This window comes from Sylvia atricapilla, chromosome 9 (assembly GCF_009819655.1).
Source record: "Sylvia atricapilla isolate bSylAtr1 chromosome 9, bSylAtr1.pri, whole genome shotgun sequence".
Classification (NCBI taxonomy): Eukaryota; Metazoa; Chordata; class Aves; order Passeriformes; family Sylviidae; genus Sylvia; species Sylvia atricapilla.
The window spans coordinates 4921177-4946683 of NC_089148.1; the positions used below are offsets into that span (position 1 = coordinate 4921177).

Consider the following 25507-nt stretch of genomic DNA (forward strand, 5'->3'; position numbering starts at 1 on the left):
GGCTGTGTGTTTCTAAGTTTCTTTATCTTCTGACTGATCAGGAAAAACTTTGAAGCAGGGGTCCCAACCCTGAAGAAAATTTGTCTGCTTTTACTGGTGAGAGTTTTAGAGTTCCTGTGAATTTGAATTGTGAGTTGGAGGCTATGTAGTGTCTTCTAGGATCTTGGGGTTGGCACTAATGTCTTAAGGAAGCAAATGCTTTCCTGGTCTGTAGCTTCCTGAATTCACTTTCCCTTCAGGATCTGCTGGCAGGGCTGTAAATGCAGGTTGCTCCACCCTCTTGTGGGTGTTCCCAGCTTCTGACATGTCTGTATAGAAGCTTTTTTAAGGATGGGGGAACATAGCAAGTCTCTTGGCAAGCACAGGATATAGAAATGAATGTATTCCTAACAGGAATTAGAAACTTCTTAACAAGAAGTTCCTGTTCAAGAGAACAACACAAAAGGTAAGAGAAAATATAAAGCTTTTAATACAAGTAGCAATAACATTTAAAGTTAATTTTCGGATGCAGGGGATAATATGCAGACAACATCATGGCGACAGTTGAATTTTTGATTTCTCTCCACAACTTCAAGCTCTTCTGAAATCAGTTCTCTGGGTGTTCAGTACTGGGCTGTTGAACAAATGCAGATGGGAAGATGCCAGTCCTCCCCTTGCATGTGCCTTCAAACCAGTCTTCATTCACTGGAAGGGAAGGTTGACACAGTTCTTATGACCATAGGAATGAGCAGGAGCATAATGTGCTGCAGACAGGCCTGAGATCACTGTTCTGTGGTGCTTCTGCTGATAAAACTTGGAGCTGTGCTAGACCCAGCAGGGAGTGGAATGTGGAGGAAAGGGAGGAATGAGGAAGAGAGCAAAGGGGTAAGGTAAAAAGGAATATCAAATGGGGATGGGAAATTGGATCAAAATAGAGACTGGGGGCTTGGAAACTGCCTTGAGTGGAAACAAAGTGAATGTGGAGAGTGAGGAAATGATCTGCAACTTTGGTCTGTCCTCTTCAGGATACATCTGAAGTGTTTTGTCAGCTGTTTTCCATGTTCACATAAAAAACCATAAAACAAGCCCCCGAAACTTCTGCTACCCATTAGAAGGGTTAAGTAAAGCCTACCAGCTCTGGCAGTTTTGCTGTGGGGGAACCAGATGAGGCAAGAGCCAGCTTTGTATTGGGAAATATTTAGCTCAGCAATGAAGGGGAAGGTAGGATTTTGGGGTGGAGGGGGTCATCAGTATTGCATGCTGTGAAATCTAACCTGTCAGAGGTTAGATGGGGAACTGATTGTGTACTGCTGCCACTACAGCCACCACAGATTATTGACGTAACTATAGACACCAAAATATAAGGGTTTGTTGCCTTTAAAACTATTTGTGATGTCTTGATTTCACTCAGAGGTTCAGGTGAGAAAATGTGTGTAACAGGGACGTGTGAATGGCAGAGCTGGAGGGGCTCTGCTGCTGCCACACCACCCTCCTCTCACCAGTGCTGGGGGGTCCCTCCCCTCTCCTGTCCCAGGAGGAGTACAGTTACCTTTGGATAAAACAAGGATGGTGTCTCCTGCTTCAAACTCCAGGTCTTCAGGCTGTGTGGCTTCATAACTGTACTGAGCTACAACATGGGTTGTTCCCAATTCCCCTGGTGTTGCCTCCTGCGGTGACTCCTCTGGTTTGCTGTCTTGTACAAACCCCTCTCCCTAGGCAGGAAACAAGCTGATGAGGACATGACCACTTGGTTTCCTTTCTATGTACCAGGGCAAGAGAGATGAGCTCTGCTTCTCCTCTCCACTCACTCTTTGCTCTTCTGCCTTTCATGAAGTTACTGGCTTCTTGTGCAAGCCACAAACTCATGCTTGTAGCAAGGAAAACAGAGGCAGGAGAGAAAGTGGCTGCCCCTGTAGCTGTCACTTACCTCTGTGCCATTGCACCACACTGTCAAGCAGTTGTTCTTGCTCTGGCTCCAGGCCACCTCCACATTGTCTGCACTGAGTGTCACCAGCTCCTGGCCCTCCACAGGCTTGTACCTGGTGTGCAGGGGATACAGGTGAGGAGCCCTGGAACACAGCCCTGGCTCCCTGGGGCTGGCAGTGCCTCACCTCAGCTCTGTGTGCTCAGGCTGCAGCTCCAGCTTCTTGCAAACCATCTCCAGGAGCTCCCTGTAGGAGACACTTTGATCGACTCTCAGGGCAACTGTGAATTTGTAGTGCACCTTGAGGACATGAAGGCTGGAGACAGTTGGTTCAGCCTCCTGCAGGCAGGAAACAGGATGTCACCTTGTGTGGCTTTGGCAAGCACAGGGATGTGGAAACTGGTTGTCTGAGTTAGACTGTGCCTCCCAAGCTGTGCTTGGACATTGGCTGTTGGCAGCCCCAGCCTTGCCCCAGGAGAGAGCTCAGTAATAGATTAGGGACTTGGCACTAAATTGTGGCTTTAGGGTAATCAAATTAGAGCAGTGTCTACCCTCCAAGCCTTTTTCTTTTTTTTTTTTTTTTTTTTTTTTTTTTTTTTTTTTTCTTTTTTTTTTTTTTTTTTTTTTTTTTTTAATTGGAATGGCTCTATTTTCCCATCTCTCTTCCCAGTGCTACCTTCTGATGTGCTGACCCTACCCAGGAGCATGTTCCAGCCAAGCTCTCTCCTATTTTTCCTTTCTCAAGTTTTCTCAAGTTCCTCAGGTTGACTAAGCTGAGAGTCATGCAGCGGCTCTGGTCACAGCCCCGGGTTCACCTGGGGCCTGGAGAACTCCCAAAAAGCAGCCCTAAGTCTCCTGGTAAATGCAGATTTGTATGACCAGCAGGACCTCAGGGTCTGTGCTCACAGGACATTACCTTTGCTGTGTCTCTTGGCTGCACCACAGTAGCAGGAACATAGTCTGGAGAGGAGGAAAAAGGTGGCTCAGGAGGTGGGATGGGATAAAGTTTGTCTAAACACACAGCCAGACCTCCTGCAGGCCATCATGATCTCCAACACCACCAACCAACCCTGGAGCCAGCAGTGGTCCCTCAAACGGTATGGCATCTGCCCCAGGGGTTCTTCTGTAAGATCTAGATACAACCACTGAGCAGAGGCTTTGGCTCTGTGCCTTCCCTCTTGCAGAGATGGGAACATGAGGGATGGGATGTCTTTCATGGGTGGATTCAAAAAAGATAAACAGGTAGCTGCTGGTTTTAGTGTCTTTGTGCTTCTGATCTCTCTAAACCAAAGGCAATCCCTGTCCTTCCTTTACAGGGAAGCTAAACTCCGGCCTCCAGGCAGGGTGATTTCATGCAGCTTTGTGGAGGTCTCATCATGAGGATCTGGTTTACATTTTGGCAGTGCTCATTCCAGGAAGAGCCCAAGCTACACCGTTGAACATGCTCCCACTATTAGATCTGAGATGGCTTTTGGTGTCGTATAAGATGGTCATTGGGCTTGTTGTGTCCACGTGGTGTTTGTCCTTAATTCCCTAAGCCACAGCCTTCTGTGTCAGCTGTACCCATGGACTCCTATGAAGCTGCTCTGTTGGGCTCATGAGCTTGGGATGTGGGACACTGGGTAGCACCAGCCAGGAGTCCTGATCACACAGCTCCTTCAAGCTAGCTCAGCTCACAGCAGCACTGAAACTATCATGGATGCCCTGCTTGAAGGAGAAGCCTATAAGGAATGTTTTAGTCCCAGCTGGTTCTTGCCCCATTCGTATCTCCAGACCCTTTTTCTCATTAGTCACTGTGCTAATAAGGACAGAGGGATTTGCTTTCCTCAGGGACCCCACAGACACTGTTTTACTCTATCCTCCGCACTGCAGTTGTCTCTGCCTCCTGTTGTGTTGTCTCCTAGTCCTTGACTGGAAGTGGGGTCAGGAATGTGAGGGAGATGAGCCCTAGCCGTGGTCTCAAAGGGTGAGAGCACAGCATCTCAACCTGCTGTGGGTGGTGTCCCCCTGTGCTCCCCACACTGACCTGGCGCCTGCCGCCGTGGCTTCTCCGGGACAGCGGAGGTGGGTGACTCAGAGATCTCAGCTTCCACAGCCGTTTCTTCCTGTGCCATGGGAAGAAGACAGTGCTGTCAGTCCCACCCTCCTGAGGGGCTGGGGTGCTGCTGCCTTGTGCAGATCCCCTCCAACCTGCCATCTTCTCAAAGGCTGTTGAGGATCTTGAACTGGGGAGGGCTGACTTTGCTATCCATAATCCCAGCATTGCCAACCACCTCTAGGGTGCCACCAGCACGGATTTTGCAGATCCCTGAGCTCATAATAAGGTGAGCAGAAGCCAGAAGAACCAACCCCAGCATCATGAGGGGGAGTCACATATATGGGTCCTACTGAGAGGCAGATGTTGGGTGAGTATGTGGAGATCTGCCCTCCCCAGGACACCGTTTCCTCCTGGGCCTCCTCACCTGGATTTGCAGCTTATTGTGGAGCTCCACAGGCTCAAGGAAGTTGCATGGGACGATTCCTTTCTGCAGGGGGAGGAGAGATGAGTAGTGATTGCTTGGCAAGAAGGCAACCCACTGCTAGAGGACACAACCGAATGTGTCCTTACCCTCCCCTGCATCCCAGGAGGGTTCCTGAGTCTTGAATTTTAGTTTCTGCAGGTTGGGTGAATTTCACTGAACCCTTTGGCCGAAGCCAGGATGGACATAAGAGACCTCAGTCAGAAACTTAGTTAATTACTGTTGGCAAGCCTCTGCCTCTGCAGAACCTCAACCATAACCTGCTGTCTGCCCCCCTGTCCAGCACACTCCTGCTATACCTTTCCATTGAACATCACTGTAGCCCAGTTGTCCTTCTCTTTCTTCAGGACGAAGACAATGTTTCCTGGCAGGACCTGCAGCTCCTCGGCGGTCTCGGGAATGAACTCGTACATGACACGGTGTGGCTGCCCTCTGAGGGCCCTGGGTGTGGGAGCAGTGGACAAGTCAGGAATGTTGGCAATGCTGTTGTTTTACCTTGCAGGGACAATCCAGACCTCTGCCTCCGTGTTTCTACATTCCCCATTCCTTCTGAATTCTGGGCGCCAGCTGGATGCTGGGCTGTGAGAGTACAGGATGGCATTGTGCCTGGCTCTGGGTTATCCATCCTTTATCCAACATACCTGAGGATTTCTGGAGTCTTGGGCCTGGGTGGAGGACCAGAGGCCTGCCAACAGGAAGATAAAAAGGAAAATTAACAGTAATCCTGAGAATTTAGTTTGCTTTGCAGAAATGTCCGGCAGCCTCTTACCAGGTCTACCCTCACCCCAACACTGTTCCTTCCTCCACATGCAGTTGCCTTAAGTGCCATGAAGAGTATCACTGGCTTTGCTCCTTCTAAGGAACAGTTTCCACATTCTTCAACATACAGTTAGTTTTCAGGAGCACAATCCTGTTTGCACTCCTGATTTGAGTTTCAGTTCACAGAAGATTGAGATTGTCTACACTGAGAAGGGTGTAATTTATCCTGTGCAACGGTGCTGTGCTTCCCCATATCCTTCTAAAAACCTCCTGGAAAAGCTCTTGCCACATTTAGGAATGGGAAGATGCCACTATATCATCTGGAAAATGGCACAGGAAATGCAAAGGTGTTCTGGAATGGGCAGGAGGGTGAAAAGCAAGAGCAGAACTGTGTTGTTTCTCCACTCAGCCTTAGGCAGACAATCCCTAATGAACCCTTCAGGGAGGGTCAGAGACATCTCCCTGCAGAGAGCCATCACCCTGCCCACTACTTCCCTGTGCAGAGAACCAGCTTAACCTCAGCCACAGCTGTGGGTGGGTTTGGGATGAGCTTCCTAATGCTGGAGAGAGCAGCTGACCCATGGAAGCAGTGCCCACCTCCTCCCCACAGCAGTGGCACAGAGTTCAGGGTGGTAAGGGTGCTGTTTGCTCCCCACTGTGGATGACAACCACCCCATGTCACCCTGCACTGAGCATGCTGTTCACTGACTGGGTCTTACCTGTGGCTGTAGGGGAGCGAATCCTGAAAAATCGTCCTTATCCACCACAGATGCCACCACCTAGAGCCAAAGAAAAATAGTGACTTGGTGCCTGTAGACTTCTCTCAGACCTCTGATGTCCACCTCCTCCTTTGCTGTTGGCCAAGCCAAGCTCCTCAGGAAGCATTAATCTCAGGAAGGGCTATGTTTTAGGCTAATCGTCTTGGACTACAGGTTGAGTGCCTCTGGCACCAAAGCTTCCATCTCAACTGGGCTAAGTTTTCTGCTCTTAGCCTGGCTGCCCCTGTGGTTTGAGGTATTGTTTCTGTTTTAATACAAATGTTGAAGGGAGCCAAAATGTCCAGTTCAAGCCCATACCTCCAACAGGTGACCTTAAATGTAATTTAGAAAGTTGATACATGGTTTTGTGCATGTTTCTGGCACTCAAGGAGCTGCCTGGCTCTCGGCTGTCTGATTCCCCAGTCCCTGGTTCCTTTTCTGGATGAGTGCTGCCTCCCAGGACCTGAGCCAGGGGTGGTATCCCAGTGACTGGTTTTTGCACACTCACAGGAGAAAAGCTTGCTTGCTTATCTGAGCTGAAAAGCCCTTTTCAAACAGAGCAGTGGAAGAACTGGAGGTTGGTTGTGGGTGTCTAATGTTAAATAGCTCCTTTCCCTCATCCCTGAAAATTTCTTGGCGTGAGTTGAAGCTCCAGTGGGATCTTTCCAGCTCATTGTTGACTATCCCTCATGTCTCAGTAAGGAGAGAAATTAGAAATGGGCCATGATCAGCAAGAGTGTGCTTTTAGCTCTTGTATACTTGCAGACTCTCTGTTTCCCACGAGATCCCTCTGGCCATCCCTCTCTCCATGTCTGGGGGATGCCTGAGGCAGAGACCAGCTCCCTGTGTCTGGCTGCCTACCAGGCAGCAGACAGCAGCTCAGAGGGGTGCTGAGAAGGCAGTCAAGAGCTCTTCTTCACCACAGGCTTGGCCTGAATAAATAGTATAGATGTTTCTTACCATTGCCTTTCCCAGGTAGTCCTTCTTCTCCAGCTGAGCCACTTGCTTCTCATTTGGCCTGAACAGCTTCCCTGCAGGAATGGCCACCAGCTCACAGCACTTCTGCTTCTGTAGCACAGAGAAGTCACGGAAACTTTGGAGGTGAGAGCAGGGACTGAGGAAGGTCCTTTCTGCTCTGGGCTTGGGGGCTGCTCCGTAAAGCCAGACCAGCATCATGACAGCCCAATCCCAGCCCTGGTGTGGTCCATTGAATCTTGTCTTCCCATCCCTGCCTCCCCAGTGACCCAAAGCTCTTCCCACTGACTTTCTCCCACCACAGCATCTATTGCCACTGCATTTTCATCCTGATAAAAGGTGGATGTGCTGTCAGTGGGATTTCCCTCCCTCTCCCTGTGAGGCTGTGAGACCTGCTCCTCCATACCAGGATGGCTTCCATGGCCCTGTCTATCTTGTTGTGCTGGGGCTCGCTCTTCATGCTCATGGCCAGGGTCAGGTGCTCCTCAGCCTTCTCCCAGTTCTCCATTGTGGCATACACCAGTGCAATGTTGCAGAGAATCTGCTGGAGGGATGGGAGCAAAAGAAAGAGCTCTTGGAACAGCCAGACTGCTGCCAGGAGGGCAGGAAAGGAAAGGACAGTGGGGCCGTGGCACTGCACCTGCTTGCTTGGTTTTTGCAAGGTACAAAGAGAGGCTGGCTGTCTCCTCTTTAGATTTCTCATGCTGGGGAACAGACCTTTGGGATCAGAACTGTGGCCAGGTGTGTCTCACCTCGCAGGCAAAGAGCCGGTAGTGCAGCCCCAGGATCTTGTAGTCGATGAGCTGGTTGCCTCGCAGCTGGGCCAGCGCCTCTTTGAAATCCTCAATGGCCTTTCCATGGCTGTGGAGCAGAGGATGAAGGTGTCACCAGCTCGTGGTGGCACCCTGCCTGCCTCTAAGCCTGTACTCAGACTGGTTGAGTTCAGTCAGCTCTCCCCTCTATCCTTGTGTTTCAGACACCCCAGGAGAGGAGAGAGGTTCTGAGCCTCATGTTAATCCCAGGAGTGCAGTGCTGGAGAGCAGGAGCCTTTTTGACCTCGAGGGGTTTCAGTCTGGGCTCTGGGGCACCAATCTGCCTGGGGCCATCCCCGAATGAAGGCTGGCATCTCTGTAAGCGGCAAAAATGAAACTTGAAATGCTTCCACTCACTTCTGCCTCCGGTAAAACACAGTCCCTCGCTGGAAATAAGCCACTGCCAGGTGCTTGTCGCAGCCGATGCTCCGGGTGAATGCCTGCAGAGGTAGGAGAGGAGCAAAAGGGGACACCTTTAAAAAACTGAGGGTGTAGAGCAAGTTGTACATGTCCTGCCTTAGCTGAGTGGCTTGAGCTGGGCTCTGTGGGCTGTGTCTCCCTGCAGCACTGGGCATTGGTGGGGGAGAGCCTGTACCAGACTCCGGGGTTTTTCTGAGCTGGAGCCATCCGCCAGCACGGTCACCTCCTGGAGAGAGGGAGAGTGAACAGTGAGCCGTGTTATCGCTGCTGCCGCCTCACCTCTGATCCACTGGCAGAATAGGTTCGGCAGCCTAGGGCTGTCCACCTTCCTCACAGCTTTAAAAGGGCCCGAATCCACCCCTTAGGCCGCGATCCTTTTAATCCCTCCCTTCCCCACCATGTCTGTGTCTCTGGGCTAGTCCCAGAGGTGAGAGGATGAGCGGCCCTCGGGGCTGTACCTTACCTGCTCCGCCTCCTCCAGCTTCCCCAGGACAAGCTGGATGCAGCCGATGTTAAAGCAGATTTTGGCGGGGGGGTTCTGCACGGCTGTGAAGGCACCCAGAGCAGCAGCCCAGTCCTTCCTGTCCGCTGCACACACCCCTTCTTGCCACAGCCGGATCGTCTCCACCAGGGACATGGTGTGCCCGGAGCGGGATGTGGGATCCCCGCGCCGTGGGGCTCGCCCCTCTCGCTGTCCTTCCTTGTGGCACAGCCGGGCCTCTCTGGCTCCCTCCAGCCTGCACTTCTGCCTGTCCCCGGCGCTGTCACCAGCCTGGCAGGAAGCGGCCCCACCGCATCATCAGCCCCGGGATGGGGAAGTGGGGCTGAGGCTGCCGCCGACACAGCGGGCTCCCGTGGGGTGCATCCCTGCTCCTCGCCTACTCGGGTTCTGAGCTTCTGTTCTACACTTGAAAAGCCGCGGATTATGTCAGCTGGGTGGTTCAGCGGGTTAAATTTCAGGTTGCAAAACGCCAGGGTGAGCGCTGGGCTGAGCCCTCGGTGCCCTGCAAAGAACAGTCTTATCATCGCTAAGCGGTTCCTGCAGGCACAGCTGGGAGGTGAAGGACAGCCCAAGGCACCGCCTGGGAAACCCTTGGTCCTTCCCACCCCACCGTGTTGTCCCAGTGTGGAGTTTCACTGCTGAGGGCACATGGAGCTGCCCATGGCTGAGGTTCCTGGGGCAGTGGCCGTGCTGCACCGTGTCCCGAGGGCACAGCCCAGCATCACTTCTGTCCGGGTGTTTTAGGGCCAAGGAAACACAACCGGCTCTGGAGCACTGCTGGGAGCACAGGGCCAAGATGAGTACTGGGCACGTGGGTGACAGCAGGATTCTGACTCGCTGCTTACTCACAGGTTTGCAGCTCCACACACGGTTTGTAAGCGTTTTTGGGAGTGCTTTGCCTCTGCCCCATCTACCAGCAATGTGACGTGTATTTTGCAAGAGCTTAAAATATGTCAGCAAGACTTAACCCTTGTGCCTTTACCAAAACTTCCCCAGCAAATTACATAACTCCAGCAGTGGGAGGGAGGCTGTGGGGAGGTGAATTCTGAGTACTGCTGATGGAGAAACCCAAGCCCCAGAGCTGCAAAGACCGGGGTTTTAATCCAAAGTAGGACCGAAGAGAACTCTGAGCCTGGGGCTCTGTATGTGTGCCCTCAGCATCCCAGCTGGCTCCTATGAGCTTCCCACAGGAGCGTGGAAGACTCTCTGACCTCCAGGAAAGCAGAGGGAGATGCAACCAGCTGAAGTGATGCCCAGGCAAAAGGAATAAACATGGTGAGTGTAAAGACACCCCTCTAGATGCCTTTTCTGATTCCTGTGAGGGATGGGAGACCCATGGAGCTGCAAAAGGTTCACCTTATTGCAGGCATTATTTTCTGCTCATTTAATTGTCTGAATTGGTGCACTGCTCAGTCAGGTTTATCCCAAAAGCAGTACAAGGAGAGCTGGAGGAGGATGAGAGGTCATCCCCACTGGAATGCTCATAGCAGCTGTCCTTCTGCCTGGGTATTTGTAATTTAACAGTGAGATTTCAGAGCTGTGATAAACACAGCCCTTTCTGCAAGAGCAAGTCTCTTGTTCCCCTTTCTCTACCCAAAGCTGACTCAGTAGGTAAACTTGTTTCTTCTACCATAACGTCCAACAGGAAGTGAGTAAGAGAGATGGTGATAACTCCTGTGGAAGATTCCTGGAATCCAGCAAATTCAGATTGCCAATAGGTGGGTCAGAAATAGAGAAATGCAGCTGGGGTGCAGTGCATATGTTTTGACATCGTAGCAACACTACGTACAAGTTTGTAATTTCTGAAGAGTCAAAAAAAGACTCTTCAGATTCAGGCCCAAAGAAGCCTCCATTGTGCACAAGGGAAGACCTTTTTGTGAGTTTTATTGGCAGAAGTGGAGGAGCATGTGCAGCTTATTCCCAGGAAGGCAGGTCGGAGCTCTCTGCACAGGACCTGGGGGTTTTGGCTCTTTTCTCAGATGGTGGCGACACTGAGGTGGATGTGAGGACAGCGGCAGGTCTCATCTAGCACCAAAGCAGGATGTGACTGAGAAGGTGCCACTGCCAGGTGCTCTAGCTTAAGCTGGAAGCAGCAGAGCTCTGCAAACCCTGTCACCCTTCCCAGTCTGACCTGCATGAGGTTCTCCATGGAAGCTTTCTTCTCCTAACAGGAATATGAACCCCTGTCATGGTGTCCATACCACCCACCAATATAAGCAAAGCAGGATTTGGAGGAAAGAGGCTGTTTTTTAAGACTTACTTTCTCCCTTCCTGTCATTCATTACCAGCAGAGCTGCCCCTGCAAATCCTGCCCTACCCCCACATCAATCCATGTTTTAGCACATCCCTGAACAGAAACACAGATGTACGTGTTCTGTAAATGCTCCAAAGTCCATTACAGCCTCACCTAAGGGATCTGCAAAACTTTAAGACCACTCTTTTTATTAACATCATTTATTTAATGCCACCTAGAGGCAGCTGATCTGCTTTAGCATCAATTGCTTTGGAAAATACTTTCCCCTTCTCTGGGATTACAGCTTGTTTTTTTTTTAAATGAGGTTCATTGATGTCTTAACCCAAATCTGGGCAAATGGAAAGAAGCAGAGAAGCCAATCACAGTCCCTGGCAGAGCTGTAAGGACAGAACCCTCACTGCATGACCAGGAGAATTTCTGTGTAGATCTTTGGGTGAAACCTGGATGCTTTCTGTAGCTTCTGTAGCAAGGCAGGGTCTCCCACTTGGTGATCTCAGTGCCTCCTGTGGCTGTGCCTGTGTTCTGCACGGTTTAAGGGTGATCATTCTGGTTCCTGTCTCCATTGAAGGCATGGCAGACACTGAGTAAATATTCAGTGATGGTTTATTGTCTGGTCTTTATTATTATTACAAAAACAAAGCAGATATCAAAAAACAGCAAAGATTTCACAAGGTCCCCAACAGTTTTTACACAACTGAACTGTAGTAAAATAGTGAAATTAAAACACACGTATTTCAGTCCTGGCCCCAAACCTTCTATGGTGATCCATGGTTTGGGATGACCTGGGCTTTCCTAATTCTTTAAAATACTCCTCTTTATCTGGGAACTTGACTGGCCCACTAGCTAACATGATGAGGCACAATGCAACAGGAATGTGAGCTGTCTGGTATCCTTACCGACCCTACACAACCAGAAAACAAAATAGGGGAGGCTCTGCAGAGATAGTGTTGACACCAGGATATGTTTCTCAGACTACCCCAAGCAGCCATTTAGTTGTGCTTGACAAAACCTAATCACTTTCCAGTTGCTGAAAGGTGATTCACTGTGTAAAAGCTGCTTTTTCTTCTTCTCCTCAGGATCTTTGGTCCCCAAAATAAGAATTCACTGGGCTGGCCTCCAGTGTAAATGGACCATTAATCTTTCAAATTCCACTTTCTGAACTGCACTATGGACAACTCCATCTCACTGTGACCTTCCCACTGTGGACCCAGCATCAGACTGATGGCAAGGAACCTAAGCAGGTTAAGGAAAATACTCAGCTCTCTGGAATGATAATTGGGGTTGGAAAAGAGCTTTTCTCCTCTCCTATTCACGGGTGTAGGGTCAGAGGTTGACCAAAGGCAACATGGTCCAGTTACCTGTGTTAATAATAGCTGCCCCACTTCTCAAATATCAAGATTTTAGCTCAAAACACTGCTTGGCTAGCAAAAAAAATTAAGACATTGCCCTGCGTCCCTCAGCATTTGCTCAGAGAGCCAGGTCCAAATCTGCCACGATTACACACAAATGCAAATCACCCTAAACACCAAATCGTTTACATCACTGAATACATCACTGAAAGGCTGGTGAGTACCAAATATTCCTGTTAGAAGTAAAATTCCACCTTCATAATTTTTCCAGAACTGAACTGCAGAAGAGCTCACGATGCGCGTAATTGGTGGGGTATGACAGAAGCAGCAGGGCGAAGGCAAAGCTGGGGGACAGGGCTGCCCTGTCCAGGACAGGAGGGGATCAGGGCTTGTAGCAGCGGCTCCCTGCTGGAGTCACCCCTGGTGACACTCCCTGCTGCAGTTACACTGTCTTCCTGGCAGTCAGGACACGCACAATGGAGCCAACTCCTCCGGCAGCCAGCGCCTGCAAAGGGAAACGTGGCCATCAGCACCAGGCCGGGGCAGCTACGGCCTTCCAGGGCTCAACAGGCTGACAGGAGTGATGGAGAGGGACCTGGACATGGGCTGGAGTGACAGGACAACGGGGAAGGGCTTCAAACTGACAGGGAGTAGGGCGAGGTATCAGGAAGAAATCCTTCCCTCTGAGGGTGAGGAGGCCCTGGCACAGGGTGCCCAGAGAAGCTGTGGCTGCCCCTGGACCCCTGGAAGTGTCCGAGGCCGGGTTGGACATTGGAGCTTGGAGCACCCTGGGCTAGTGGAAGGTGTCCTTGCCCATGGCAGGGGTGGAATGAGATAAGCTTTAAGGTCCCTTCCAACCCAAACCATTCTGGGAGTCTATGAAATTACCTGGATCACACTTATATTGCACCTGAGTATCTTCCTGCCCTCCACAAAACGCCAGGAGCCAGGGTACAATAATCATACTCAATTTCAAGAAAGCTATTTCATTATGGTTTCATTTCCCTGCATAACCAAGCCGCAAATTTTGCTTCCCTCCAGGAAGGAAATTCTCCTTCAGCCTACTTGAATAGCTGGATGAAACCATTTTGTTTGCCTCACTCCAAGAGAAACCCCAATTTTAACTGTTGGGTGAGTACCCAAGGAAGCAGCAGTGGGAAGGAGACAGAAGTCATCTGTGAGCTCCAGGGCCATACCCGTGTCACAGCCTGAATCTGGCACTTGAGTCTCAGCTGACAGAAGGGGCTCAGGGCCTGGGCACTCCGGCAGGAGCTGTCCCCATGCACTCACCTTCTCATGCCACTGCAGCAGCACAGCACTGCTGTTGTCAGAGGGGCTCTCAAAGCCCTTGTAGATGTACTTCATGAGCAGGTCCACGCCGTTCTTGTCCAGTGACTGCACGGCCTTCTCGATGTCATTGGCTTTGAAGGAGATGAGCACCTTCAGCACGATGCTCTCAGCACGGTCCTGTCAACAGGCAGGCACAGACACAGCCTCCTCGTGTGAGCTGCAGCCAAACACTGCTCCTCCCTCAAACTGAATTACAGCATTCTGCTCTTCAGCAGCTCTGAAGAGGACTGTGCATGAAGAGCTTGTCATGGTAAGATGTAACAGACGTGTCCTCCCAAGGATGAACAATGTAAAAGAGTTTAACACATTTGCCCTGCTTTAGTTTCTCCAAAGTTTTTGCTTTTCTCTGTTAGTATTTGCAATTCTCCACCTCTTAATTATGGCTAAATAGTAAATGCTCATATGGAAGCTCAAGATCTATCCAGTTCCAAAATAATTATAACAATCAATTGCTTGTCTAGGCCCCCTTCCCACTAGATCCTTTTCCATACCTCTGTAGCATAAAGATGTGACATTTCCATACCTCTGTAGTGTAAAAAAACATGTGACACAACCATTATAATCCAGGGAAATGCCATTGGCAGCCTGGAAGAGGTGAGTGCTGGAAGCCACGTGTTTTCCAAGCAGTCAGCAGCTGTCCCAGACACACTGGATGCAGACTAGCCATTAATATTAAGCATTAATAACCATTGATCTGGATATCATTTCAGGCCTGGGAATGTGTGTGGCATGCTTACAGCAGCAATTAGCAATGTAATCAGCAAAGAGCAGCTCTTCTTGTTCATCCATCACTAACTGAGGCAGCACGAGAGAAGAATGTCTCAGGGTTGCTGGACTTTTGAATAATTCCATCACACAAACACATCAGGCAGCTTCTACCCACAGAAACTATGGACGTCACTTTTCCTGCCCAATTTAATATCCCATAATCACTTGGTTTAGCAAGACTTCTCCCATGACTGGAAGTAAAATTCTGTGAGTTCTAAAGATAACAAAAAATTAAGGCATGTTTTAATGTTCAGTCATTCTGCCCTCTACAATTCCACCACCAAGTGTATTCTTAAATCCTTCAATAGAGGGCTAATGGAAACAAGTCATTAATGTGAGGACAAAGCCAGCCCTATCTGTAACAGCTGGTTCTCAGAGCTCTGTAAAACCCTTCAGGGAAAGGGCTGGGGCTGCAGGAACAGCTCTGCCAGGAAGCATGCAGCAGGAAACCATGGCCCTGGGCCTCTCCTCAGGCAGGGAGAAGTGACTGCAGGCACTCACCAGCTGGGCAGTGCCCTATCTTATCAGCCTGTTCCTCCCACGACTGCAATCATGAGCTATTCAGGACTCATCCTGGGGATATTCAGAAATGCACGTACCCAGGAGACTCCCACACTTTGTCACAGGGGGAGGGCTCGGTTTTCCTGAGGTTTTAACAGCTTCATTTTGATTGGATGTGGTAAAAAACGATTCTTCCTTTTTTGTAGGCTCACTGCTGGTGGTTTCATTAGTCAGAGGTGACAACTGCAGCCTGGTTCCCTGAGCACACAATGATTATATCTGTGAGCTGCCACTTCTGGTCTGAGTCAGACACAGGCACCTGGTGACACCTGGGCACACAGAACACAATCAGCACTGGCAGGAGAACCACAGCTGATCCAGCACCAAGGTAAAGGTACCTGAACACGTGACACCTGAGCTAAAGTATTTTAAACAAGATTAAAACACTTATGGTCACGGATCTTTCAACATCAGGGAATACCCTAAATTCTGCTTCTCTGGCCTCCTCAAGTCGCACAGAGATAACAGAGACAGGAAAGGATTTTTAGGGAGTAAGCCAGGAGCAAGCAGTTGCTATTTTACCTTCACTGCCTGGTTCTTTGTGTTGATGGGAGGGTTCTTCAGAGCTGCCTGCAGTGCAGCCATCATGTTCCCTGTGCCAGATGGTTAAGGACCAGACACCAAGTACATGGACAGCCACACTTGTAGCTGGCTTGTGCATGACTGAAAACACTCTGCTGCAAGGATTCCTTCACTAGATAAGAAGACATTCCAGCCTAAGACAGCAATTTTCAGGCCATTTGAGGCAGGAGCAGCATCAACAAGCAGCTGTATCGTTCCAGGACTGTTGAATACTTCTTAGGCCTTTCCTTGAATGAGGGTCCAAGTAAAAGAAGCCACCCTCCATCACTTCTGCAATCTGCAGCCCTCGAGAACAAGTCTCAGCTCGGCACATCCAGGCACGGGGGCAGCAGCCCTTGGGAAGGGTGACCAGGGGCCAGCTGGGCGAGGCAGCCCTGCCAGCGGGCACGGGGCACTCTTCGGACACAGGGAACCCGCAGTCTGCATCCCCCGGGACACGTCCCTGAGCGCAGCCCTGGGACACTGCGGCTGCTGCGGGCAGGGAGGAAGCTGGACCGCCTTCGTGCTGCCAGCCCCTTCCCCTTCAGCCTTTTCCTGCTGCCAGCCCCTTCCCCTTCAGCCTTTTCCTGCTGCCAGCCCCTTCCCCTTCAGCCCCTTCCCCTTCAGCCTCTCCCTGCTGCCAGCCCCTTCCCCTTCAGCCTCTCCCTGCTGCCAGCCCCTTTCCCTTCAGCCCCTTCCTGCTGCCAGCCCCTTCCCCTTCAGCCTCTTCCTGCTGCCAGCCCCTTCCCCTTCAGCCTTTTCCTGCTGCCAGCCCCTTCCCCTTCAGCCCCTTCCCCTTCAGCCCCTTCCCCTTCAGCCCCTTCCTGCTGCCAGCCCCTTCCCCTTCAGCCCCTTTCCCTTCAGCCCCTTCCTGCTGCCAGCCCCTTCCCCTTCAGCCCCTTTCCCTTCAGCCCCTTCCTGCTGCCAGCCCCTTCCCCTTCAGCCTCTTCCTGCTGCCAGCCCCTTCCCCTTCAGCCTTTTCCTGCTGTCAGCCCCTTCCCTTTCAGCCTCTCCCTGCTGTCAGCTCCTTCTCCTTCAGCCCGTTCCCCTTCAGCCTCTTCTTCCTGTCAGCCCCTTCCCTTTCAGCCTCTCCCTTTCAGCCTCTTCCTCCTGCCAGCCCCTTCCCCTTCAGACTCTCCCTCCTGTCAGCCCCTTCCCCTTCAGCCTCTCCCTCCTGTCAGGCACTTCCCTTTCAGCCTCTCCCTGCTGCCAGCCCCTTCCCCCCTCAGGGTCTCCCCTCGTCCCGCCGGTCCCTTCTCCCTCAGCCCCTTCCAGCGCTTCCCGCCCGCCGCGGTGCCCGCTCGCCGCTGTTCCCCTATAAGGCCGCCCCGGCGGCGGCCGCGCCCGCTCCGCCCCCGCCGCTCCCTTCAGGATATTGCCGCAGGCACGAGTCCACCTCGCCCTCATCGGGTCCCGCTTGCCCGTCGCCCCCGTCCTCCTCATCCACGAACTTGTTCTCGTCGTACTCGTCCACGTCCACCCGGCGGAACCGCGCCGAGGACACGGTGTGCTTCGCCATGGCCGCGCCCGCCCCGCGCAGCCGCCGCCGGCCCCGCCCCGCCCCGAGCGGCGCCTGCGCAGCGCAGCGCTGTCAGCGGAGCCCGGAGCGGATCCGGGAGCGGATCCGGGAGCGAATCCCGGAGCGCTGTCAGCGGAGCCCGGAGCGGATCCCTCAGGGGATCCCGGAGCCCTGTCAGGGGATCCCGGAGCGGATCCTGGAGCGGATCCCGGAGCGGAGCCCTCAGGGGATCCCGGAGCGCTGTCAGGGGATCCCGGAGCGGATCCCGGAGCCCTGTCAGGGGATCCCGGAGCGGAGCCCGGAGCGCCGTCAGCGGATCCCGGAGCGGCCTGGAAGGGACCCTGGAGCCCGCCTCATCCCGCCCACCTCTGCCACGGGCACCGACACCTGCCGCTAGCCCAGGTTGCTCCAAGCGCTCTCCAGCCTGGCCTTGGACACTTCCAGGGATCCAGGGGCACCACAGCTTCTCTGGGCACCCTGTGCCAGGGCCTCGCTCAAAGGGAACAATTTCTTCCCAACATCCAATCTAAATCTACTCTCTTTCAATTTGAAGTTTCACAGATTCACAGGATATTCTGACTTGGGAAGGACCCACAAGAATCATCGAATCCAATTCTTAAGTAAATGGCCACAATGGAATTGAAGTGACAAACTTTGATGTTACTGTCACCATGTTCTGACTGACTTTGAAGCCATTCCTGCTCGTCCTGTAATTCCAGGCCCCTGTAAATAGTGCTTCCTCGTGATTCCCGTCAGCTCCTTCAGGCCCTGCGAGGCCACAGTGAGGTCACCCCAAAGCTTCTCCTCTCCAGGTGAACAATCCCAGCTCTCCCAGCCTTTCCTCCCAGCAGAGCTGCTCCATCCCTCTGCTCATCCTGGTGCCTCCCCTGGACTCTCTCAGCAGCTCCAGGTCCCCCCTGTGCTGGCCCAGGGCTGGGGCAGCTCTGCAGGTGGCTCTCACCTGAGCCCAGGGGCAGAGGGGCAGAATCCCAATCCCTTTCCTGCTGCCTGCACTGGAGCTCAGCCCTGGGCACAGGGGGCTCTGGGCTGGGGCAGCTCCAGCTGTCACCCACAGCAGCCCCAAATCCTCCTCCCAGGGATTTGGGAGATCTCCCCAGATCTGCTCATCCTCAGCCTGGATCGATCCCGGGGTTTTCCTCAGGTGCGGCAGAAGCATTTGTTCTTGTTAAATCTCATGAGATTCCCATGAGCCACTTCCCGAGCTTGTCTGATCCACACTGTCCTGTGTAGATAGATAATAATTATGCTATTATTAATTAGAAAATGACACAGCTTTGTGAGGTCACTCTTAATAGAAAGCAGCAGCTCTGGAAAAAAATAGACCCATACACGTGTATGTACACACACACATATATTACATATATATCTTTAATGTCCTTTCCAACCCATTTCATGACTCCATGAAAAAAACCCTGTTTGCTGGGCAACAACATTACATACATCACATGCCCCATATTAAAAAAGATTTTGAATCACGAAGTGAAAACACTGTGCTAAAGTATAAAATTATTTCTTTAACTTACACTTGGCCTGTGTAGATAATAATTATCCTATTATTAATTAGGAAATGTCATAGCTTTGTGAAGTTCCTCTTAACAGAAAACAGCAGCCCTGGAAAAAAACAGAAACATATACACATATGTATCTATATAAATATATATTTATATAGATTACAGCCACCACCACCACCCCCCTTATTATGACAAAAACAGCTGGTGGAAAATGTATTCCAGTATCAGCCCTACCTGCAGGAGCACTCGCCTTGTTGGCAGAGGAGGAATTCAGGCTGTGTCACATGTTCCACCAAAGTTGCCTCAGCTCAGGAAGCTGCAATCCAGCTGTAACTGTGGTTGCAGCCTGGGGCCTGCTGGCGTTTTTCTGCTGGAAATTGGCTTAAGGGCAACAAAGTACTTGCAGGAGGTAAACAGACTGTCAGAGAGGCCCGGAATGGTTTGGGCTGGAAGGGACCTTAGAGGTCATGTAGTTCAACTGCCTGCCATGGGCAGGGAGTACTGGGCTTCAGCGTTTACTGCTCTGGCTTTTAAGGTAGAGGACTGAAACAAAAGTATGTTCATAATCCATTATTTGAGACACACATTTATTGCATGGGTTAAATTTGGCAGGAGGGGACTTTATTGGTGGGTTTTTTTTGCCATCTGTGATCTCAGTTTCACACCAAAAAGCGGGTGGATGTGTGCCATCCTCAGAGCAGGTAGGTGTGTTCCACAGGGAAACACATCAGAATGAGGACTTCCACTGACTTATTCCTTTGGCATTTTTAAATGCCTTACAATATTTCTGGGTCTGCAAAATTTCTGGGTCTGCCTTACAATATTTCTCCTCCCCCTGAAAGGGCAGAAAGGCACCTGGGAAAAGCCCTCCTTGGCTTGGAGATACCAGAGGAAGCAGACTGCCTCCCATGGCTGGGAAATGCTGTTGGGAAAAACTGAGAGAGGAAAAAGCCTTTAAATTCTGCTGTCCAGCTGGGTTCCCCTGCATTCCCTGGGGAAAGGCTGTCCTAAAATACGTTTTAATTCCTGTTAGGTTAATTTGATGTCGGTTTTGTGTAGCTGCTGGCAGAGCTGGGTGACAAGGGGCTGCCCCCTGATGTCACACACAAAGGCATTTATGGCCATAAATGCAGGTATGGCCATGCCCCTGCAGGGTCACCGGGGCCAGACAGGGCTAAGAGGAGATGCAGAGCGAGATGTGAGGTGCCCCAGCAGGAAGCTGAACGCTGAGTTCAGTGTTGAGCCTCATTGCAAGGTGAGAAATTTGAGTAGAGGGTGATGCAGCTGATGCTTGCACAGGCGGCTGTGAAAAGCTACTGAAACTTGTAGCAGCATTTGGAAACTTGCTTGATGACACAGAGAACAAAACTCTTGCAGCCTGGGGGCATTATTAATGGATCAGCCTTTTTACTAAAAAAATGAGTCAAAATTTCTCTTTTACCCCAGAGAGGAGAAACTGCACAACAGAAACAGCCCTCTTTTTAGGATTGTTACAGGCGATTCCATGATTTAATCTGGCAAAAAAACCATGCAAACACCATCGGAAAAAAAAACCAACAACAACAACATTAAAAGGTGTAATTACCATGTCAGTAGGTCTGGCTCAGGGTAATAGCATATATTTATCTGATTTCCTTCAGTGGATTTTTAAGTTTCCACTTTTGGGCTCTTGCAATTTTTCTTTGCAGATTCTGTGGTGCAGAAGAAGGCTCCTCCCTGGTCTGGGCAGTTCAGTGCAGAAGGATCTTTCCCAGTGCAGGGGCTTGGCTCCAGCTGAGACAGCAGGCAGGTTGTTTCAGGTGTTTCCAGGTGCCAGTTGCTGGGAGTCAGGAACACAAACAGACTTTGCCTTTGCAGGGCCAGGCATCTGTGGGAGTTTGAGCTGCTGTTCTGTGCCTGTCAATATTTTTTTTTCATTTCTCAAGTGATATCATTGCCCTTTTTTATTAGTGACGTTTTGCTACAAGATTGTTATAGCTGAAATCTGGGTGTTCTAAGGAATGTCCAGCTGAGTTGCTTTCCAAATGATTTGTGTGTTTTTCTGCCTGATGTGCCAGCTGTACAGAAAACTCCTGTTGTACTTCTGCACCAGGGTTTTCCCTTTCCTAGGAAGTTTGTGTGCCCCTCCCTGAGGCTGTAATTCCAGGAAGCAGTGGGCCATTCTGTGAGTAAGCTCAATCATGCTTTGTACCAGGGTGTCAGAGGAGAGCAAACACAAATTTTGTGTGGATGAACAGCTTTTGGCTCAAGCAGGAAATTATTTGTCTTCACTGCTGTTCTCATTGGCCCTCATCATTCCTGGATCCTGTTTAATTCTGTTGCTGCTCCACTGTAAAACATTGCCATCTGCGTATTTTATCACAGCTCACTTCTGCATTCCACCCTGTTTTGCACTCTGTCAGTATTTAATTTTTTCCTTAAATTCATCATTTTGTTAATTTGCTTTGCTTTCCACTCCTGATCTACACTAACTTCTGTATATTGTCCTCATACGTTTTTGCATATATAAGTGCTGTAGTTCCTTCCTGATCCAGGCCATTGTGCTGTTCTCATTCAGATCACTCCTAAAGATTGGCTTCCTGACATCAGGAATGTTCCATTTGTCATTTCTGGTGTTTCTGTACGTTTTGGATGGTCAATTGTGCTCTGTTCTGTGCAGTGTAATGTAAGCCTGGCAGTTCTGTGCCTGGGGAAATAGAAAATGCCTCTGCTCCCTGGCATAAAGGAGGGCAGGTCTGGAGAAACGAGTGGTTTTCTTTGGAGAGGGATGTCAGGAGAGGGGCTCACCTCCTCGCCAGGTCTCCTGTGGGCTGCCAGTGCTAAGGACAATCGAAAAGGCTGCAGATCTGAGATAACTTTCCGCTTCCTCCTGCCCCTGCGGGTGCTCCTGCAGAGTTGGGACGGCCACATGATGGCAATGTCGCACCTCAGGGACCTGTGTCGTTTTCTGCTGGACGGAGCAGATTGCTTCTCCAGCTCCTTTTAAGTGCCTCTAGAGGTTTTCCACCAGAGACACTGGGAATTTTACATCTCCCCCTGAAGCTTGCCTCTTTTTCTTTGGTTGGTGCTTTGCCCTGATCAAAACTCTGCCAATTTTCGATCTCCTCGATCAACAGGGTCACATCCTTAGAGGATGGGAGTCAAATCCCAAACTACCCCATCGGATGGACTAATTGGAAGAGTGTTCCCACAACCAAAGTGCATTTCTGGATGTGCAGCATCAGCCTTTGGCTCCTCTGCCAGTGCTGTCCCTCTCCATGAGCCACAGGAGATAGTGTCTCATGGATCCCTAGGAAACTCAAAACGAGTGTTAACAGATCCATGTTTATCTCTATCATCTCCATCTCTCCAATTATACTTAAAATTATAATTCTATCTCTGCCCCTCCCAACTATATTTGGAGGGGACTGGGATAGAATTATAACTTTAAGAAATTATTTTGCTTTTTGCTCAAATGCCTCTGTGGGGCAGAGGGCAGGAGGTACTGATTAGTGCCCCATGACAGGGTACAAATGTTCACAGGAGGAACTGGAGAGGAATGCTTTATCCAGTGAAAACCACAGGGAAAACAATCTCTAATGACTCCATCTGGAAGTGAGCCACAGTCTGTTCTGCACCTAGGGAAAAACACCCTAATGATCAGGGCTGGGATTTTCTTTTTCTTTATCCAAATATTAGATAAACTCTAGTCTCTCTCCAGGCTAAAGAGCAAGCAGAAATTCTGATCCATCCCAACGTGGCCAGCTTGGACCTGATTTTATTGATGTAAATGTGTGATCTTGGGATTTCTGAAGATGTCTTTTGGAAGCAAAACTGTGTGCACTGATTAGACAGAAGATGATGCATCGTTAAATGGAATCAGGAAGGTTTGTTACCCAAACTAAACCGTGATCTGCTTCCACAGTCTGGTCTAAGTGTTGTATGGAGGGCGAGGAGCTCTGGAGCTTCCCCTGAAATGCTGCACTCAAGACAAGGATGGCTCCTCTTTTTTGTGCCTCTGAAACGTGAGTGTTGAAATTCTGTTGCATTTCTTAGTACAGCCTGGTGCAAAATAATCTCTTCTGGAAGCATTTTACAAGTTTTCATTCAGTAGGGAGTTTATCTGAGTTCAAAGTCCAGAGTAGTCACATGGTCCTGTAATGAGCTGGAGACTTGACATTCCTGTGCACCCTGAGGTTTTTAAAAATAAGAAACAAAGGATAAGAGGGAAGAAGCAAGATCTGTCCACAGCCATATCCAGACAGTTGGAACCTGTGCTGTGGTGGTGTAACCTGCCTCCACACTAAATATATATAAATAAATAATATTTTTATTTATATATATTAATATATATATAACATATATATTAATATAGATAAATAAATATATGTTTATATATATTACAGCCTGGTCTCCAGCTCACTGAACACAGGAGGATACAAGGATATCTCGTGCCCAGGAGCTCTGCTCCTGCCTCTGCAGTGGGGCCCTGGTGCTCTGCACTCTGCCAGGGAACCATAAAGATTAGCCAGGTTTTAGGTCCTGAGCTGGGAATGTTTCCTCCTTGAGTTCCTGTGAAAATCAGACCTTCCCAAAACCATTCCACCAAATTTGCCTCGTGTGGCTTGTTTAACCTCAAAGTGATTTGAATTATCACCTCACTTCCAGAGATTTTCCCAGGGCTTCATTATCTTGATTATTTCCCTTTCTCTATGCCTAAAAAGAAGTATTTTTCCCTTTTCTGTCTGTTATGAGTAGAATTGAAACCCACAGAGCAGCGAGCAGTCTGTAAAGGGAATGACAAATAAGGACATTTACATGGCACAGACAGGGTAACCAGGTTAAATTTTAGGACAGCAAAAATCATAAGGAAAAAATACAGAAATAACCCAGAATTTTGATTATTAAAAAAAAAAAAAAAAGAAAAAAAAAAAAAAAAGAAAAAAAAAAGAAAAATCTCATTCTATTGAGTGTGGTCACACCAGAGATTATAGGTGGAGAAATTCTTACATATTAATTATAAAGTGTTATCAGGATGCTTTGTTTGTCAAACAATTGGACAGATTTCCTCTTGCCCTAAGAAAGAGCCAGGGAACTTGCCAAGAGCCTGTGTTTACAGATTGAAAATACAGAGAAAGAAAATGAAAGTTTAGAGATGGAAATAGAATATAGAATAGACTTTTCCTATATTGCACATAACATATATATTTCACACACATACACATATATATAACATATGTATATAAAATGTTCTGCTTCATTTTCTTTCCATTTAAAATGAAGATGATTCTTGTGACTCAAAGAGACATATTTCATTCCTAGAAAATACCAGTTCAGAAAACAATTTCAGATTTGGGGTCAAATGTTTAGTGTGCACACAGATTTGCTTCCATAACGATGAGTGGAGCTCAGATGGTTTCCAGAAACACAGGACCAGGGAAAATTTTACCAATTACTGGTTTAAGTGCTATGAGACAAACAGTTACAGTCATTTTAATTTTGGTGTGAACTATGAGCCTTGTACATGTAGAATATTGCACAATGTTCAGTCCAAATCTGATCTCATTTCCACCTGTCTCCTTTTGGGCCCTTCTCTAGGAATGAGGGGAGCTGTGCTGGCAGAAAACCCACTGGAGTTGGGACTCTGTTCCCAAAGTAAACCAGGCAAATCCTGATTACCAGTGCAGTAACTGCCCCTACCATCTCCTCCTTCCAGAGCAGCAGCCTGGTGATTCCTGTCAAACTGAAAAATGATGTCTGTATGTCAAGGAAAAAGAGAAGGCAGAGTTTGGTGTTCTTGGGAAGACCCAGAGTTGCTGGGGATGCTGTGAGCCTGGGCATCCTAAACAACTCTCTGTTTCTGTCTGGATGCCCCATTTTCTTTCACTATGCAGGGAGAAGTGTTGGCTAAATAACATTATTTTAAACCTGCTATTTTCTAATAGAATAAGACTTTTTATAGTATAGGAAAATCTGCTTTCAATTGCCATTGTTGGGCATTTCTTTAGTCAATGAAAACAAAGTGTGCTTGGGAAGCTGCCTGGAAGCGATGTGATTTCAGGGCATTGCTATTTCCCTTTTGAAGAGGAAGGAAAGCCAACGTTTTTCTTTTATGTCATGGTTGAATACAGTGATGTATCCAGTATGGAGGAGGGGAATTCACTCCAGCTCTCTTTACCCATTTTCAGGCATTTGGAGACTCCCAGACCCACCCGAGTCTGGTGGTCAAATCCTGCTCAGGAGCTGAGGGTCTGGCAGCCCCTGTTCTATGGCTGCTGCAGGTATGATCCTTATTTACATCAATATGGAATTTGAGTTTAAGTGCTTCTGGCAGCTTTGCCTCTGAATGGAGTCAGACTGCACAGTTGAAGGCAAGATATATTTCTTTTCCTGTATGTATGTTGTACTTGCTGTCTGTTTGGTGTAATGAATGTTTTTCTTCAGACAGTTTATTATGTTTGGATGTTTAGGGGTTTTCACTTTGCCTTGCTGCTTACATACCAAAAACCAGGCGAATGCTTTGCAAGTATTTCTCTGCTGCACATGTTCCCCTTTCCAAGTGACCCTAAGTGATTATATCCCTTTCCTGCATCCCTTCCATGTTCAAGGCTGGGCTGGATGGGGCTTGGAGCAACCTGGGATGGGGAAGATGTCCCTGCAAGGGTAGAATGAGATGATCTTTAATGTCCTTTCCAACCCATTTCATGACTCCATGGAAAAAAACCCTGTTTGCTGGGCAACAACATTAGATACTTCACGTGCCCCATATTAAAAAAGATTTTGAATCACGAAGTGAAAACACTGCTCTAAAGTATAAAATTATTTCTTTAAGCTACACTTGGCCTGTGTAGATAGTAATTATCCTATTATTAATTAGGAAATGACACAGCTTTGTGAAGTTCCTCTTAACAGAAGACAGCAGCCCTGGAAAAAAACAGACACATATACACATATGTATCTATATAAACACATATTTATATATATTA

General features: G+C 49.3%; 2 protein-coding genes across 3 annotated transcripts; both read right to left on the reverse strand.

The window, feature by feature from the left end:
- Positions 1-369: 369 nt before the first annotated feature.
- On the reverse strand, positions 370-8847 carry NCF2 (neutrophil cytosolic factor 2). Of its 2 annotated transcripts, none has more exons than XM_066324661.1 (15): positions 8610-8847; positions 8084-8166; positions 7667-7775; positions 7321-7455; positions 6900-7007; positions 5901-5960; positions 5064-5107; positions 4722-4863; positions 4366-4428; positions 3930-4008; positions 2820-2863; positions 2091-2242; positions 1907-2018; positions 1529-1691; positions 370-684 (listed from the first exon to the last, which is right to left on the reverse strand). In XM_066324661.1, the coding sequence occupies exons 1-15, from the start codon at positions 8781-8783 to the stop codon at positions 587-589; spliced, it is 1566 nt and encodes a 521-aa protein (XP_066180758.1). In that variant the 5' UTR covers positions 8784-8847; the 3' UTR covers positions 370-586. The 2 variants fall into 2 exon arrangements, with proteins under 2 accessions (XP_066180758.1, XP_066180757.1); XM_066324660.1 differs by having other exon boundaries at positions 7321-7458.
- A 2640-nt stretch (positions 8848-11487) lies between these two features.
- ARPC5 (actin related protein 2/3 complex subunit 5) lies at positions 11488-17049 on the reverse strand. The gene is made up of 4 exons (XM_066324662.1): positions 16867-17049; positions 15453-15524; positions 13542-13718; positions 11488-12756 (listed from the first exon to the last, which is right to left on the reverse strand). Exons 1-4 carry the CDS (start codon positions 17008-17010, stop codon positions 12694-12696), a joined length of 456 nt encoding a protein of 151 aa, XP_066180759.1. The 5' UTR covers positions 17011-17049; the 3' UTR covers positions 11488-12693.
- Positions 17050-25507: the final 8458 nt, after the last annotated feature.

Bases quoted from the DNA above. Each gene is read 5' to 3' on its own strand.
- NCF2 (XM_066324660.1), bottom strand. From the start codon at position 8,783: ATGTCCCTGGTGGAGACGATCCGGCTGTGGCAAGAAGGGGTGTGTGCA. The intron at 7,459-7,666 runs GTGAGACACACC...CCATCCCTCCAG, and splicing joins ACCGGCTCTTTGCCTGCGAG to CAGATTCTCTGCAACATTGC. The intron at 5,108-5,900 runs GTAAGACCCAGT...TCCTGTTGGCAG, and splicing joins TCGCTCCCCTACAGCCACAG to GCCTCTGGTCCTCCACCCAG.
- ARPC5 (XM_066324662.1), bottom strand. From the start codon at position 17,010: ATGGCGAAGCACACCGTGTCCTCGGCGCGGTTCCGCCGGGTGGACGTG. The intron at 13,719-15,452 runs GTAAAATAGCAA...GCCTGTTGACAG, and splicing joins CAAAGAACCAGGCAGTGAAG to GACCGTGCTGAGAGCATCGT. The intron at 12,757-13,541 runs GTGAGTGCATGG...TTCCCTTTGCAG, and splicing joins TGCTGCAGTGGCATGAGAAG to GCGCTGGCTGCCGGAGGAGT.